This window comes from Oncorhynchus kisutch, linkage group LG20, assembly GCF_002021735.2.
Source record: "Oncorhynchus kisutch isolate 150728-3 linkage group LG20, Okis_V2, whole genome shotgun sequence".
Taxonomy (NCBI): Eukaryota; Metazoa; Chordata; class Actinopteri; order Salmoniformes; family Salmonidae; genus Oncorhynchus; species Oncorhynchus kisutch.
Window position 1 is genome coordinate 8,443,974 of NC_034193.2, and position 16,881 is coordinate 8,460,854.

Below are 16,881 nucleotides of genomic sequence, written 5' to 3' on the forward strand. Positions count from 1 at the left end.
GAGCGGAGGGGGGTCGATAGCAGGCGGCAACAGTGAGAGACTTATTTCTGGAGAGGTTCATTTTTTTAATTAGAAGTTCAAACTGTTTGGGTATAGACCTGGAAAGTATGCCAGAACTTTGCCGGCTCTCTCTGCAGTAGATTGCAACTCCTCCCCCTTTGGCAGTTCTATCTTGACGGAAAATGTTATAGCTGGGTATGGAAATCTCAGAATTGTTGGTGGCCTTCCTAAACCAGGATTCAGAAACGGCAAGGACATCAGGGTTGGCGGAGTGTGCTAAAGCAGTGAGTAAAACAAACAGGGAGGAGGCTTCTGATGTTGACATGCATGAAACCAAGGTTTTTTCGATCACAGAAGTCAACAAATGAGGGTGCCTGGGGACACGCGGGCCTGGGTTTACCCCCACATCACCAGAGGAACAGAGGAGGAGTAGGATGAGGGTACAGCTAAAGGCTATCAAAACTGGTCGCCTAGAGCGTTGGGACAGAGAATAAGAGGAGCAGGTTTCTGGGCATGGTAGAATATATTCAGGGCATGGTAGAATATATTCAGGGCATAATGTGCAGACAGGGGTATGGTGGGGTGCGGGTACAGCGGAGGTAAGCGCAGGCATTGGGTGATGATAAGAGAGGTTGTATCTCTGGATAAGCTGGTTATAATGGGTGAGGTCACCGCATGTGTGGGATGTGGGACAAAGGAGGTATCATGAGGTATCATGAGCCTAATTCTGTTGCTCGTCCTTCTCCCTGGAGAGTGCACTCGTACAGAACACCTACCTACCTCATGGATTTCAGAGGATCCAAACATTATACAATAGCCTTAATGTATGTTATTTGTGTTGTTATGAACAGAACATCCGACTTCATCAATGTGAGTAGTTTAACATATGATAAAACGAGATACGATCTCTGCACAGCTGTCATAAGAAGAACAAGTCATTTTTCTAATCAGAATCACACATCTTCTAACCTGAACCCAACAGCCTTTCACCAAACCAGAGAGAACGGAAACAAAGACACTGACACAGAAGAAAACAAGCCTCATTCAGGAGCAGTGTGTGTGTCTAAGAAAGAACGAGAGAGAGAAGGTAATGGGAGTGTGTATGTGCAGGTGGCATGATGTTTACTATAAGCACCCTTTATTTGTGCCAGTCTGAAAATGCTATACATGCTTGACAATACAGACAGGACAAACTTGGTGTACAGGTTTTAAAAGTTGCTCTAAACAGTCTCACTTCTGGGGACATTTTTCTCATTCTTTTTTGGGGGGGAAACAATTGCTCTCTTTCTGTTGTTATTCCTATTACAGAGGTTGGTTTGCCCCGGACCAGAGCAGGCAGGCCAGACCAGAGCAGAGCAGGCCAGAGCAGAGCAGGCCAGAGCAGAGCAGGCAAGACCAGAGTCAGGGGTGGAAAGGGAAGTAAGTGTCAGGGGAATCGAGACACATAATGGAAACTGGAAATGAACAAAGCACAAGCTCCTGATTTCAAAACAAAGAGGATGGAATATGTTCCGGGATTCCTCCAATGGCATTGAGGAGAACACCACATCAGTCACTGGCTTCGTCAATAAGTGTTATCGATGACGTCGTCCCCACATAGACCGTACGTACATACCCCAAACAGAAGCCATGGAATACAGGCAACATTCGCACTGAGCTAAAGGGTAGAGCTGACGCTTTCAAGAAGCGGGACTCTAAACTGGAAGCTTATAAGAAATCTCGCTATGCGCTCCGATGAACCAGCAAACAGGCAAAGCGTCAATTCAGGACTAAGATCGAATCGTACAACACCAACGTGTGGCAGGCTATTACAGACTACACAGGGAAGCACAGCCGAGAGCTGCCCACTAACACGACCCTACCAGACGAGCTAAATTACTTCAATGCTAGCTTCTAGGCAAGTAACACAGAAACATGCATGAGAGCTTCAGCTTTTCCAGACGACTGCGTGATCACACTCTCTGCAGCCGATATGAGTAAGACCTTAAAACAAGTCAACATTCACAAGGCCGCTGGGCCATACGGATTACCAGGACGTGTACTGTGAGCATGCGCTGACCAACTGGCAAGTGTCTTCACTGCCATTTTCAACCTTTCCCTGTCTGAGTCTGTAATACCAACATGTTTCAAGCAGACCACCATAGTCCCTGTGCCAAAGAACACTAAGATAACCTGCCTAAATGACTACTGACCCGTAGCACTCACGTCTGTAGGCTTTGAAAGGCTGGTCATGGCTCACATCAACACCATTATCCCAGAAACCCTAGACCCACTCCAATTTGCATACCGCACCAACAGATACACAGATGACGCAATCTCTATTGCACTCCACACGGCTCTTTCCCACCTGGACAAAAGGAACACCTACATGAGAATGCTATTCATTGACTACAGCTCAGCGTTCAACACCATAGTGCCCTCAAAGCTCATCACTAAGCTAAGGACCCTGGGACTAAACACCTCCCTCTACAACTGGATCCTGGACTTCCTGACGGGCCGCCCCCAGATGGTAAGGTTAGGGAACAACACATCCACCACTCTGATCCTCAACACGGAGGCCCCTCAGGGGTGCGTACTCAGTCCCCTCCTGTACTCCCTGTTTACTCATGACTGCACGGCAAGGCACGACTCCAACACCATCATTAAATTTGCCGATGACAACAGTGGTAGGCCTGATCACCGACAATGATGAGACAGCCTATAGGGAGGAGGTCAGAGACCTGACCGTGTGGTGCAAGGACAACAACTTCTCCCTCAACATGATCAAGACAAAGGAGATGATTGTGCACTACAGTAAAAGGAGGACCGATCACACCCCCATTCTCATCGACAGGGCTGTACACCTGGTGACCTGGTCAGCGTACACTTCGCCCGGCCCGCCACAGGAGTCGCTAATGCACGATGAGACAAGGATATCCCTGCCGGCCAAACCTTGCCTAACCCGGGAGATGCTGGGCCAATTGTGCGCCGCCCCATGGGTCTCCCGGTCGCGGCCGGCTGCGACAGAGCCTGGGCTCTAACCCAGACCGAGTACACCCCCATTCTCATCAACGGGGCTGTAGTGGAGCAGGTTGAGAGCTTCAAGTTCCTTGGCGTCCACATCAACAAACTAACATGGTCCAAGCACACCAAGACAGTCCTGAAGAGGGCACAACAAAACCTATTCCCCCTCAAGAGTCTGAAAAGATTTGGCAAGGCTCCTCAGATCCTCAAAAGGTTTTACAGCTGCACCAACGAGAGCATCCTGACGGGTTGCATCACAGCCTGGCATGGCAACTGCTTGGCCTTAGACCGCAAGGCACTACAGAGTTTAGTGCGAATGGCCCAGTACATCACAGGGGCCAAGCCTCCTGCCACCCAGGACCTCTATACCAGGTGTTGTCAGAGAAAGGCCCTGAAAATAGTCAAAGACTCCAGCCACCCCAGTCATAGACTGTTCTCTCTGCTACCGCATGGCAAGCGGTAGCGGAGCGCCAAGTCTTGGTCCAAGAGGCTTCTAAACAGCTTCTACCCCCAAGCCATAAGATTCATGAACAGCTAATCAAATGGCCACCCAGACTAGTTGCATTGCCTGCCCCCCCCCCACACACACACACTGCTGCTGCTACTCTCTGCTATTATCTACTTTAATAACTCTACTTACATGTACATAATTACCTACATTTCCTCAACATACCGGTGTCCCCCGCACATTGACTCTGTACCGGTACCCCCTGTACATAACCCCACTATTGTTATTTACTGCTGCTCTTTAATTCATTTGTTATTCTTATCTCTTACTTCTTTAGGGATTTCCTTAAAACTGCATTGTTGGTTAAGGGCTTGTAAGTATTTCACTGTAAGGTCTACCTGTTGTATTCGGCGCATGTGACAAATACAATTTGACTTGGCAGAGGGAGTGACAATGTGTGTGTGTGTGTGTGTGTGTGTGTGTGTGTGTGTGTGTGTGTGTGTGTGTGTGTGTGTGTGTGTGTGCGTGCGAGATAGAGAATCTGCTTCATGTGCAACAGCTAACTTCATCTAGCTGAGCTATTTCATGTTATGTTGCTTATAAAACACTGGGATTTTAAACAAGTAGACAATGTCCTGTGTCAGCTAGGACAATAATGTCTGGGCAGAGGCTTTTTTCCATAGTTAATAACCTCTCTTTGATCGACCTCAACTGAATGACGTTAAAGATCATAGTATCTGTACCACACACACGGTCCTGAAGTTGTACCTCTGTGTGGAAGCGTCTGCGTTCGCTGCGGCCCTGCCTGGCTCCTGTCCTCCCAGCCTCCTCCACCTCCATCCTCTCTGGATTCTCCAGCTCCAACGCCTCCAGCTTCTCTATCACCCCAGATCGGCTGGAACACACAGGGAACCAGAGTAGAGGTCAGAGGTGAAGGGTAGAGGCCAGAGGTGAAGGGTAGAGGTCAGAGGTGAAGGGTAGAGGTCAGAGGTGAAGAGTAGAGGTCAGAGGTGAAGAGTAGAGGTCAGAGGTGAACGGTCAGATGCCTTTATTTGAACTTTCATTACATCTTCATTCTTCCTGTGGATTAAAGAAATGGATACAGCGAAAGAGAATTCCTTCTCAGTGGAGAGAATAAAACAACTTTATTGGATAGTGCAGCTTTGCGTGTGTGTGTGCGTGCGTGTGTAGGGGGGGGTTGTTCACCAAGTAAACATTACATAATCCACATGCATATAAATGAATATTACAATACACTGCTACATGAAGACATTGAGAAGGACAGGCTCCTCCTCCTGTGACCGTGTTCAAACTTCCCCAAACACACCCAGATACACCGACAGCCTTCCTCCACACACAGATACACAGACAGCCTTCCTCCACACACAGATACACCGACAGCCTTCCTCCACACACAGATACACCGACAGCCTTCCTCCACACACAGATACACCGACAGCCTTCCTCCACACACAGATACACCGACAGCCTTCCTCCACACACAGATACACCGACAGCCTTCCTCCACACACAGATACACCGACAGCCTTCCTCCACACACAGATACACCGACAGCCTTCCTCCACACACAGATACACCGACAGCCTTCCTCCACACACAGATACACCGACAGCCTTCCTCCACACACAGATACACCGACAGCTTTCCTCCACACACAGATACACCGACAGCCTTCCTCCACACACAGATTTCTTTTGAAGCTCTCTTTTGATAAGGAGAATAATTAATTTACGGGGAGCAAGAGTCGCTTTACGGGGAGCGAGAGACCGGTACTGGGCCGTTCGCAATACCCTCTGTAGTGCCTTGAGGCCGGAGGGCGAGCAGTTGCGTACCAGGCAGTGATACAAACAGTCAGGATGCTCTCGATGTTGCAGCTGTAGAACCTTTTGAGGATCTGAGGACCCATTCCAAATCTTTTCAGTCTCTTGAGGAGGAATAGGTTCTGTTGTGCCCTCTTCACGAATGTCTTGGTGTGCATGTTAGTTTGTTGGTGATGTGGACACCAAGGAACTTGAAGCTCTCAACCTGCTCCACTACAGCCCTGATTATGAGAATGGGGATGCGCTCGGTCCTCCTTTTCCTGTAGTCCACAATGATCTCCTTTGTAGCCTCCCGGGTGGCGCAGTGGTCTAAGGCACTGCATCGCAGTGCTAGCTGTGCCACCAGAGATTCTGGGTTTGAGCCCAGGCTCTGTCGACAGGGAGGTCCATGGGGCGACACACAATTGGCCCAGTATCTTCCGGGTTAGGGAGGGTTTGGCCGGTAGGGATATCCTTGTCTCATCGCGCACTAGCGATTCCTTTGGGGGGCCGGGCGTAGTGCACGCTGACCAGGTCGCCAGGTGTACGGCGTTTCCTCCGACACATTGGTGCGGCTGGCTTCCAGGTTAAATGTGCATTGTGTCAAGAAGCAGTGCGGCTTGGTTGGGTTGTGTTTCGGAGGACGCATGGCTCTTGACCTTCACCTCTCCAAAATCCGTATGGGAGTTGTAGCGATGAGACAAGACTGTAACTACTACCAATTGGATACCATGAAATTGGGGAGAGAAAAAAGGGGGTTAAAAAAAGATCTCCTTTGTCTTGATCACGTTGAGGGAGAGGTTGTTGTCCTGGCACCACACGGTCAGGTCTCTGACCTCTTCCCTATATGCTGTCTCATCGTTGTCGGTGATCAGGCATACCACTGTTGTGTCATCAGCAAACTTAATGATGGTGTTGGAGTCATGCCTGGCAATGCAGTCATGAGTGAACAGGGAGTACAGGAGGGGACTGAGCACGCACCCCTGAGGGGCCCCTGTGTTGAGGATCAGCTTGGCGGAACTTATAAGCTTCCAGTTTAGAGTCCCACTCCTTGAAAGCGGCAGCTCTACCGTTTAGCTCAGTGCGAATGTTGCCTGTAATCCATGGCTTCTGGTTGGTGTATGTACGTACAGTCACTGTGGGGACAACGTCATTGATGCCCTTATTGATAAAGCCAGCGACTGATGGTGAACTCCTCAATGCCATCGGAAGAATCCCGGAATATATTCCAGTCTGTGTTAGCAAAACAGTCCTGAAGTTTAGCATCTGCTTCATCTGACCACTTTTTTATAGACCGAGTCACTGGTGCTTCCTGCTTAAATTTTTGCTTGTAAGCAGGAATCAGGAGGATAGGGTTATGGTCAGATTTGACAAATGGAGGGCGAGGGAGAGTTTTGTACGCGTCTCTGTGTGTGTAGTAAAGGTGGTCTAGAATATTTTTCTTCTCTGGTTGCACATTTAACATGCTGATAGAAATGAAGTTTCCCTGCATTAAAGTCCCCGGCCACTAGGAGTGCCGCCTCTGGATGAGTGTTTTCCTGTTTTCTTATGGTGGAATACAGCTCACTGAGTGCGGTTTTAGTGCCAGCCTTGGTCTGTGAACAGCTACGAAACATACAGATAAATTATCTACCGGTAGGTAGATAGTGTGGTCTACAGCTTATCATGAGATACTCTACCTCAGGCGAGCAAAACCCTGAGACTTCCTTAGATATCGTGCACCAGCTATTGCGTACAAATATGCATAGGGCCTCGCCCCGTGTCTTACCAGAGGCTGCTGTTCTGTATAACCCACCAGCTGTATGTTCTTAATGACGTCGTTCAGCCACGACTCGGTGAAACATAAGATATTACAGTTTTTAAATGTCCCGTTGGTAGGATATATGCGTTTTCAGTTCGTCCCATTTATTTTCCTGTGATTGAACGTTAGCTAGCAGAACAAAGGGCAGATTAGCCACTCATCGCCTGATCCTCACAAGGCATCATGATCTCTTTCCGCGAAACCTACGTTTCCTTTTCCAGCGAATCACAGGGATCTGGACCTGGTCGGGTGTCCGTAGTATATCCCTCGCATTCGACTCTTTGATGAAGAACTCCTCATCCAGTTTGAGATGAGTAGTCCCAGTTCTGATGTCCAGAAGCTCTTTTCGGTCATAAGAGATGGTAGCAGCAACATTATGGACAAATCAAGTTACGAACAACGCGTAAAAACAAACAAAATGGCCTGGTTCGTTAAGAGCCGATAAGACGGCAGCCATCTTTGGCGCTGGAGGGTAGGGCTTATTCTCTATTTGAGCTGTTCTTGCCATAATATGGACTTGGTCTTATAGGGCTATCTTCTGTATACCACCCCAACCTTGTCACAACACAACTGATTGACTCAAACACATTAAGGGAAGAAATTCCACAAATTAACTTTTAAAAATGCAAACCTGTTAATTGAAATGCATTCCAGGTGACTACCTAATGAAGCTGGTTGAGAGAATGCCCAGAGTGTGCAAAGCTGTCAAGGCAAATGGTGGCTACTTTGAATAATCTCAAATATAAAATATGCAAATTTTTAGTAACTGTTTTGGTTACTACATGATTTCATATGTGTTATTTAATAGTTTTGATGTTTTCACTACTATTCTACAATGTAGAAAATTGAATGAGTAGGTGTATACAAACCTTTGACTGGTACTGTAATTCAGTACTAAAGTGCTAGTTGGTTGCTGGGTTCCAGAGTGACAGCGTTTCCAAATGAAACCAAATGGACCGTCAGTCTACTGGACGTCCCTGCACTGCCCTTGCCCTGCCCTCTCTCTGCCCTGCCCTCTCTCTCTGCCCACTCTCTGCCCTGCCCTCGCCCTGCCCTCTCTCTCTCTCTGCCCACTCTCTGCCCTGCCCTCGCCCTGCCCTCTCTCTCGCTCTGCCCACTCTCTGCCCTGCCCTCTCTCTGCCCTGCCCTCTCTCTCTGCCCACTCTCTGCCCTGCCCTCGCCCTGCCCTCTCTCTCTCTCTGCCCACTCTCTGCCCTGCCCTCTCTCTCTGCCCACTCTCTGCCCTGCCCTCGCCCTGCCCTCTCTCTCTGCCCACTCTCTGCCCTGCCCACGCCCTGCCCTTGCCCTGCCCTCTCTCTCTGCCCTGCCCTCGCCCTGCCCTCTCTCTCTCTGCCCTGCCCTCTCTCTCTGCACTGCCCTCGCCCTGCCCTCGCCCTGCCCTCTCTCTCTGCCCACTCTCTCTGCCCACTCTCTCTGCCCACTCTCTCTGCCCACTCTCTCTGCCCACTCTCTCTGCCCACTCTCTGCCCTCTCTCTCTGCCCTGCCCTTGCCCTGCCCTCTCTCTCTGCACTGCCCTCGCCCTGCCCTCGCTCTCTGCCCTCGCGCTGCCCTCGCGCTGCCCTCGCACTGCCCTCGCGCTGCCCTCGCGCTGCCCTCTCGTTTCTCTTTTCCTTTCAGGACTAGTTTTGGATGAGGGGATGAGGCGGGTGGGGGTTGGATCTGGGAGGAAAACGATGAAGCACACCCGTGCGTGTGTGTGACCTCTTGAACCTTTCCTAGAACAGAGTCATGAACGGATGATGAGCGAATGGAAAGTACAAAACCTGTTTATTCAGGATGTTTATGTTGAGCGTCAGCCCTGATAAAACCACAGGGAAAGATGACTAGCAATAATCAACATAGTTCATTCCCATGTGAAGTATACTGGGAACTGTGGAACGCAGACATTCACACATCTTACACTGTCTGGATTACACCAAACACAGCCTTTTCCTCGAGGACAGAGTCTGTGTATTGACACAGATGTGTTGGGGGGGGGGGGGGGGGGGTCACAAAGCTGTGTGTGTTTAGCAGCAGAGACTGTGTATCTTGCTGCGTTATGGGATTCTCTACAGATGTCCTTCTGCTAGTCTCAGCAGTCAGACAGTCCACTAACCTGGTTACCAGCCTATGTCAGTACCTGATTAACAGATAAAGCTTTACCTCGACAAATATATCCCAGGTAACAAACAGTGATTGCGGTCAGGATCACCTCCTCTCTGAACTAACACAGGAAAGGATCAGGATCACCTCCTCTCTGAACTAAGACAGGACAGACAGTCAGAATCATCTAATCTCTGAACTAAGACAGGACAGACGGACGGACGGACGGACGGACGGACGGACGGACGGACGGACGGACGGACGGACAGACAGACAGACAGACAGACAGACAGACAGACAGACAGACAGACAGACAGACAGACAGACACCTCCTCTCAGGACGGAAAACGGCCTCTCTCTCCAAACTAAGACAGGACAGACAGGCAGACTCACCTCTTCTCAGGACTGAAAATGGCCTCTCTCTCCTCACCAGGACTCCTCACTCTGCTCCTCTTCTCTGCCTTCCTGGCCTCGGCCTCCAGCCTCCTGGACCGTGGAGTATCATGGTGCCCTCCCAGGACCAGCCCTAACCGCCCTGCCAGGTGGCTCTCTGTGCTGGCCACCGTGTTGCCGGTTGCGTTGGAGTCCAGCGAGCTGACCGAACCGCTGATGTGGGAGCCGTTGGACAGCAGGGAGCTGCCGGAGGGGAAGGGGTCGCTGGGGAGCGGGGAGAAGCAGCGTGGGACTCCACCCAGGCTGCAGCAGGAGCCCGTGGGAGACAGGAGGTCGTGGTGGCCTAGAGGGACCGAGCCGTGGAGGCCACTTCGGTCCACCTCGTCACCGTTGACTGAGCCGGCGTCTGAGCCACGGGCCACGGAACCACAGTCACCTGGAAAAGGGTCAAAGACAGACAGATGATCTCTCCATGGTAATGTTATAATATTTCACAGCTGTGTTGCTCACACCATTCCAATCCCTTCAGATATATCTGATGCAGCACATACACTAGAGATGGGGACCATGGGGCTAGATGTGTACTGTACCATGGTTCCTCCATACCTGTAGAGGGCTGTGGTGAGCCCAGCCTGGGGAGGTCAGGAGCAGGCCACAAGGCCACCCCCTCGGCCTCTCTGTGGCTCAGCTCCTCCTGCCAGATGATGGAGCTGGAGTCCGGAACGTTCTCCGAGCCCCCCTCTGGGATACCTGATCCCTTCACAGCCACTTTAGCTGGTCCTGGCTCCTGAGAAGTGGTGGGCTCCACCTTGCGTTTCTTCTTCTGGTTCTGCTTGTTAGTCCTGGGATAAACCACCAGCTGTTCAGTCCAGCTGGACAGAGAGAGAGGAACAGAATGTTAGTCAGGGTCCTGGGATAAACCACCAGCTGTTCAGTCCAGCTGGACAGAGAGAGAGGAACAGAATGTTAGTCAGGGTCCTGGGATAAACCACCAGCTGTTCAGTCCAGCTGGACAGAGAGAGAGGAACAGAATGTTAGTCAGGGTCCTGGGATAAAACAACCAGCTGTTCAGTCCAGCTGGACAGAGAGAGAGGAACAGAATGTTAGTCAGGGTCCTGGGATAAACCACAAGCGGCTCAGTCCAGGACATAGAGAACACACACACACCAGACACACACTTACCCATTGATGATCTCTTTGTTCTCCCCTCGTATAAAGTACTCCTGCTCAGGAGTGATGATACAGAGAGCGTTCTTCTGGCCCGTCTTGGGCTCAGCGTCGATGACGTCAGTACACAGGTTCAAATTCACCGTTCCCTGGGGAAGAGTGCTCGACTGGAGGGGGAAGAAGAGACAAACAATATTCAGGCACAGATAACGGCCAACATGACAGCATGTAGACCAGGGAAAATTCAAGCAGAACAAGACTACAACCAGGACAGTGATGAGAGGTTACTGCCCTGTAGCAAACTGGGAAGTACAGTTTACGTCTGATTAGTTCCTCTCAACAGCCGCAGTGGAAACTACAACTTCTGAAAGGTTCAATGATCTCAGTCTGTAACAGGTGGGTTCTAGATCTCAGTCTGTGACAGGTGGGTTCTAGATCTCAATCTGACAGGTGTGTTCTAGATCTCAGTCTGTGACAGGTGGGTTCTAGATCTCAATCTGACAGGTGGGTTCTAGATCTCAGTCTGTGACAGGTGGGTTCTAGATCTCAATCTGACAGGTGTGTTCTAGATCTCAGTCTGTGACAGGTGGGTTCTAGATCTCAGTCTGTGACAGGTGGGTTCTAGATCCCAGTCTGTGACAGGTGGGTTCTAGATCTCAGTCTGTGACAGGCGGGTTCTAGATCTCAGTCTGTGACAGGCGGGTTCTAGATCTCAGTCTGTCAGGCGGGTTCTAGATCTCAGTCTGTGACAGGCGGGTTCTAGATCTCAGTCTGTGACAGGTGTGTTCTAGATCTCAGTCTGTGACAGGTGTGTTCTAGATCTCAGTCTGTGACAGGTGTGTTCTAGATCTCAGTCTGTGACAGGTGTGTTCTAGATCTCAGTCTGTGACAGGTGTGTTCTAGATCTCAGTCTGTGACAGGTGTGTTCTAGATCTCAGTCTGTGACAGGCGGGTTCTAGATCTCAGTCTGTGACAGGCGGGTTCTAGATCTCAGTCTGTGACAGGCGGGTTCATTGATCCTCTTTGGTTGAGTTCCAAATTACTCCCTGTTCCCTATATAGTGCACAACTTTTGAACAGAGCACTATGGACCCTGGTTGAAACGCAGTGCACTATACAGGAAATAGGGTCCCACCTGTAAAGGGAAAGGAAAGGGGGAAACTGAAATATGAGAGGTAAGGGGGGGGGGGGGGGGGGGGGGGGGGGGGGCTGCCTTAACCTTAATCGCCTTAATCGACATCCACGTCTTCAGCGTCCGGGGAACCGTGGGTTAACTGCCTCGCCCAGGGGAACAGTGGGTTAACTGCCTCGCCCAGGGGAACCGTGGGTTAACTGCCTCGCTCAGGGGAAAAGTGGGTTAACTGCCTCGCTCAGGGGAACAGTGGGTTAACTGCCTCGCTCAGGGGAACAGTGGGTTAACTGCCTCGCTCAGGGGAACAGTGGGTTAACTGCCTCGCTCAGGGGAACAGTGGGTTAACTGCCTCGCTCAGGGGAACAGAGGGTTAACTGCCTCGCTCAGGGGAACAGTGGGTTAACTGCCTCGCCCAGGGGAACCGTGGGTTAACTGCCTCGCTCAGGGGAAAAGTGGGTTAACTGCCTCGCTCAGGGGAACAGTGGGTTAACTGCCTCGCTCAGGGGAACAGTGGGTTAACTGCCTCGCTCAGGGGAACAGTGGGTTAACTGCCTCGCTCAGGGGAACAGTGGGTTAACTGCCTCGCTCAGGGGAACAGTGGGTTAACTGCCTCGCCCAGGGGAACCGTGGGTTAACTGCCTCGCTCAGGGGAAAAGTGGGTTAACTGCCTCGCTCAGGGGAACAGTGGGTTAACTGCCTCGCTCAGGGGAACAGTGGGTTAACTGCCTCGCTCAGGGGAACAGTGGGTTAACTGCCTCGCTCAGGGGAACAGTGGGTTAACTGCCTCGCTCAGGGGAACAGAGGGTTAACTGCCTCGCTCAGGGGAACAGTGGGTTAACTGCCTCGCTCAGGGGAACAGTGGGTTAACTGCCTCGCCCAGGGGAACAGTGGGTTAACTGCCTCGCCCAGGGGAACAGTGGGTTAACTGCCTCGCCCAGGGGAACATTGGGTTAACTGCCTCGCCCAGGGGAACCGTGGGTTAACTGCCTCGCCCAGGGGAACCGTGGGTTAACTGCCTCGCCCAGGGGAACCGTGGGTTAACTGCCTCGCTCAGGGGAACAGTGGGTTAACTGCCTCGCCCAGGGGAACAGTGGGTTAACTGCCTCGCCCAGGGGAACCGTCGGTTAACTGCCTCGCTCAGGGGAACAGTGGGTTAACTGCCTCGCTCAGGGGAACAGTGGGTTAACTGCCTCGCCCATGGGAACAGTGGGTTAACTGCCTCGCCCAGGGGAACAGTGGGTTAACTGCCTCGCCCAGGGGAACAGTGGGTTAACTGCCTCGCCCAGGGGAACAGTGGGTTAACTGCCTCGCTCAGGGGAACAGTGGGTTAACTGCCTCGCTCAGGGGAACAGTGGGTTAACTGCCTCGTTCAGGGGAACAGTGTGTTAACTGCCTCGTTCAGGGGAACAGTGGGTTAACGGCCTCGCTCAGGGGAACAGTGGGTTAATGGCCTCGCTCAGGGGAACAGTGGGTTAACTGCCTCGCTCAGGGGAACAGAGGGTTAACTGCCTCGCCCAGGGGAACAGTGGGTTAACTGCCTCGCCCAGGGGAACAGTGGGTTAACTGCCTCGCTCAGGGGAACAGTGGGTTAACTGCCTCGCTCAGGGGAACAGTGGGTTAACTGCCTCGCTCAGGGGAACAGTGGGTTAACTGCCTCGCTCAGGGGAACAGTGGGTTAACTGCCTCGCTCAGGGGAACAGTGGGTTAACTGCCTCGTTCAGGGGAACAGTGTGTTAACTGCCTCGTTCAGGGGAACAGTGGGTTAACGGCCTCGCTCAGGGGAACAGTGGGTTAATGGCCTCGCTCAGGGGAACAGTGGGTTAACTGCCTCGCTCAGGGGAACAGAGGGTTAACTGCCTCACTCAGAGGAACAGTGGGTTAACTGCCTCGCTCAGGGGAACAGTGGGTTAACTGCCTCGTTCAGGGGAACAGTGGGTTAATGGCCTTGCTCAGGGGAACAGTGGGTTAACTGCCTTGTTCAGGGGAACAGTGGGTTAACTGCCTTGTTCAGGGGAACAGTGGGTTAACTGCCTTGTTCAGGGGAACAGTGGGTTAACTGCCTTGTTCAGGGGAACAGTGGGTTAACTGCCTTGTTCAGGGGAACAGTGGGTTAACTGCCTTGTTCATGGGAACAGTGGGTTAACTGCCTTGCTCAGGGGAACAGTGGGTTAACTGCCTTGCTCAGGGGAACAGTGGGTTAACTGCCTTGCTCAGGGGAACAGTGGGTTAACTGCCTTGTTCAGGGGAACAGTGGGTTAACTGCCTTGTTCATGGGAACAGTGGGTTAACTGCCTTGCTCAGGGGAACAGTGGGTTAATGGCCTTGCTCAGGGGAACAGTGGGTTAACTGCCTTGTTCAGGGGAACAGTGGGTTAACTGCCTTGTTCAGGGGAACAGTGGGTTAATGGCCTTGTTCAGGGGCAGAACGACAGATTTTTACATTGTCAGCTCGCGGATTCGATCCAGCAACCTTTCAGTTACTGGCCAAACGCTCTAACCACTAGGCTACCTGCCGCAGTCCATGTGCTGTAGTGGGTTTGATTTCAACAGATCCAATTTCATATCTTTCTATTGTGTCCTCCTTCTACGGGGCCAGCTATATTTATCTGCACAGAGGGAAAATTATTAAAAGCAAACTGCTTTCTCAGACTCTCTGTGACACCGTTTTTATGAACTGAACACACAGAGAAGCAGCATTTTTCAGTGATACCAATTGCCCCACCGAAGACATTATTTTTAACAGACTTTTATATGGACAAGTAAAACTCAGAATAAAAAGGAATGTTTGACATCTTCATAAATCTGAAGGGGGGGGGGGGGGGGGGGGGGGGGGTTAACCTCTCAGCCTTGGAATTGTATCAACCCGCCAGCAAGGGCTTTTACTTACAACATATTTTATCGTTAAATACAGTGAAGAGGAACTATGGGTACATATTGTATCGTTAAATACAGTGAAGAGGAACTATGGGTACATATTGTATCGTTAAATACAGTGAAGAGGAACTATGGGTACATATTGTATCGTTAAATACAGTGAAGAGGATACTATGGGTACATATTGTATCGTTAAATACAGTGAAGAGGAACTATGGGTACATATTGTATCGTTAAATACAGTGAAGAGGAACTATGGGTACATATTGTATCGTTAAATACAGTGAAGAGGAACTATGGGTACATATTGTATCGTTAAATACAGTGAAGAGGAACTATGGGTACATATTGTATCGTCAAATACAGTGAAGAGGAACTATGGGTACATATTGTATCGTTAAATACAGTGAAGAGGAACTATGGGTACATATTGTATCGTTAAATACAGTGAAGAGGAACTATGGGTACATATTGTATCGTTAAATACAGTGAAGAGGAACTATGGGTACATATTGTATCGTTAAATACAGTGAAGAGGAACTATGGGTACATATTGTATCGTTAAATACAGTGAAGAGGAACTATGGGTACATATTGTAATGTTAAATACAGTGAAGAGGAACTATGGGTACATATTGTATCGTTAAATACAGTGAAGAGGATACTATGGGTACATATTGTATCGTTAAATACAGTGAAGAGGAACTATGGGTACATATTGTATCGTTAAATACAGTGAAGAGGAACTATGGGTACATATTTTATCGTTAAATACAGTGAAGAGGAACTATGGGTACATATTGTATCGTTAAATACAGTGAAGAGGAACTATGGGTACATATTGTATCGTTAAATACAGTGAAGAGGAACTATGGGTACATATTGTATCGTTAAATACAGTGAAGAGGAACTATGGGTACATATTGTATCGTTAAATACAGTGAAGAGGAACTATGGGTACATATTGTAATGTTAAATACAGTGAAGAGGAACTATGGGTACATATTGTATCGTTAAATACAGTGAAGAGGAACTATGGGTACATATTGTATCGTTAAATACAGTGAAGAGGAACTATGGGTACATATTGTATCGTTAAATACAGTGAAGAGGAACTATGGGTACATATTGTATCGTTAAATACAGTGAAGAGGAACTATGGGTACATATTGTATCGTTAAATACAGTGAAGAGGAACTATGGGTACATATTGTATCGTTAAATACAGTGAAGAGGTACTATGGGTACATATTTCATCGTTAAATACAGTGAAGAGGAACTATGGGTACATATTGTATCGTTAAATACAGTGAAGAGGAACTATGGGTACATATTGTATCGTTAAATACAGTGAAGAGGTACTATGGGTACATATTTTATCGTTAAATACAGTGAAGAGGTACTATGGGTACATATTTTATCGTTAAATACAGTGAAGAGGTACTATGGGTACATATTTTATCGTTAAATACAGTGAAGAGGAACTATGGGTACATATTGTATCGTTAAATGCAGTGAAGAGGAACTATGGGTACATATTGTATCGTTAAATACAGTGAAGAGGAACTATGGGTACATATTGTATCGTTAAATACAGTGAAGAGGAACTATGGGTACATATTGTATCGTTAAATACAGTGAAGAGGAACTATGGGTACATATTGTAATGTTAAATACAGTGAAGAGGAACTATGGGTACATATTGTATCGTTAAATACAGTGAAGAGGAACTATGGGTACATATTGTATCGTTAAATACAGTGAAGAGGAACTATGGGTACATATTGTATCGTTAAATACAGTGAAGAGGAACTATGGGTACATATTGTATCGTTAAATACAGTGAAGAGGAACTATGGGTACATATTGTATCGTTAAATACAGTGAAGAGGAACTATGGGTACATATTGTATCGTTAAATACAGTGAAGAGGTACTATGGGTACATATTTCATCGTTAAATACAGTGAAGAGGAACTATGGGTACATATTGTATCGTTAAATACAGTGAAGAGGAACTATGGGTACATATTGTATCGTTAAATACAGTGAAGAGGTACTATGGGTACATATTTTATCGTTAAATACAGTGAAGAGGTACTATGGGTACATATTTTATCGTTAAATACAGTGAAGAGGTAC

General features: G+C 49.1%; 1 protein-coding gene across 3 annotated transcripts in view; it reads right to left on the reverse strand.

Moving 5' to 3' along the window:
* LOC109865231 (myosin phosphatase Rho-interacting protein) overlaps positions 1–16,881 on the reverse strand; it is a 79,486-nt gene that overhangs the window by 34,830 nt on the left and 27,775 nt on the right. For all 3 annotated transcript variants that reach the window (XM_031798986.1, XM_031798987.1, XM_031798985.1), the window contains exons 4-7: positions 10,752–10,903; positions 10,176–10,441; positions 9,570–10,005; positions 4,220–4,346 (exon numbers count right to left, since the gene is read on the reverse strand). In XM_031798986.1, coding sequence (XP_031654846.1) covers positions 4,220–4,346; positions 9,570–10,005; positions 10,176–10,441; positions 10,752–10,903 — 981 coding nt within the window. The remainder of the gene's footprint in view (positions 1–4,219; positions 4,347–9,569; positions 10,006–10,175; positions 10,442–10,751; positions 10,904–16,881) is intronic.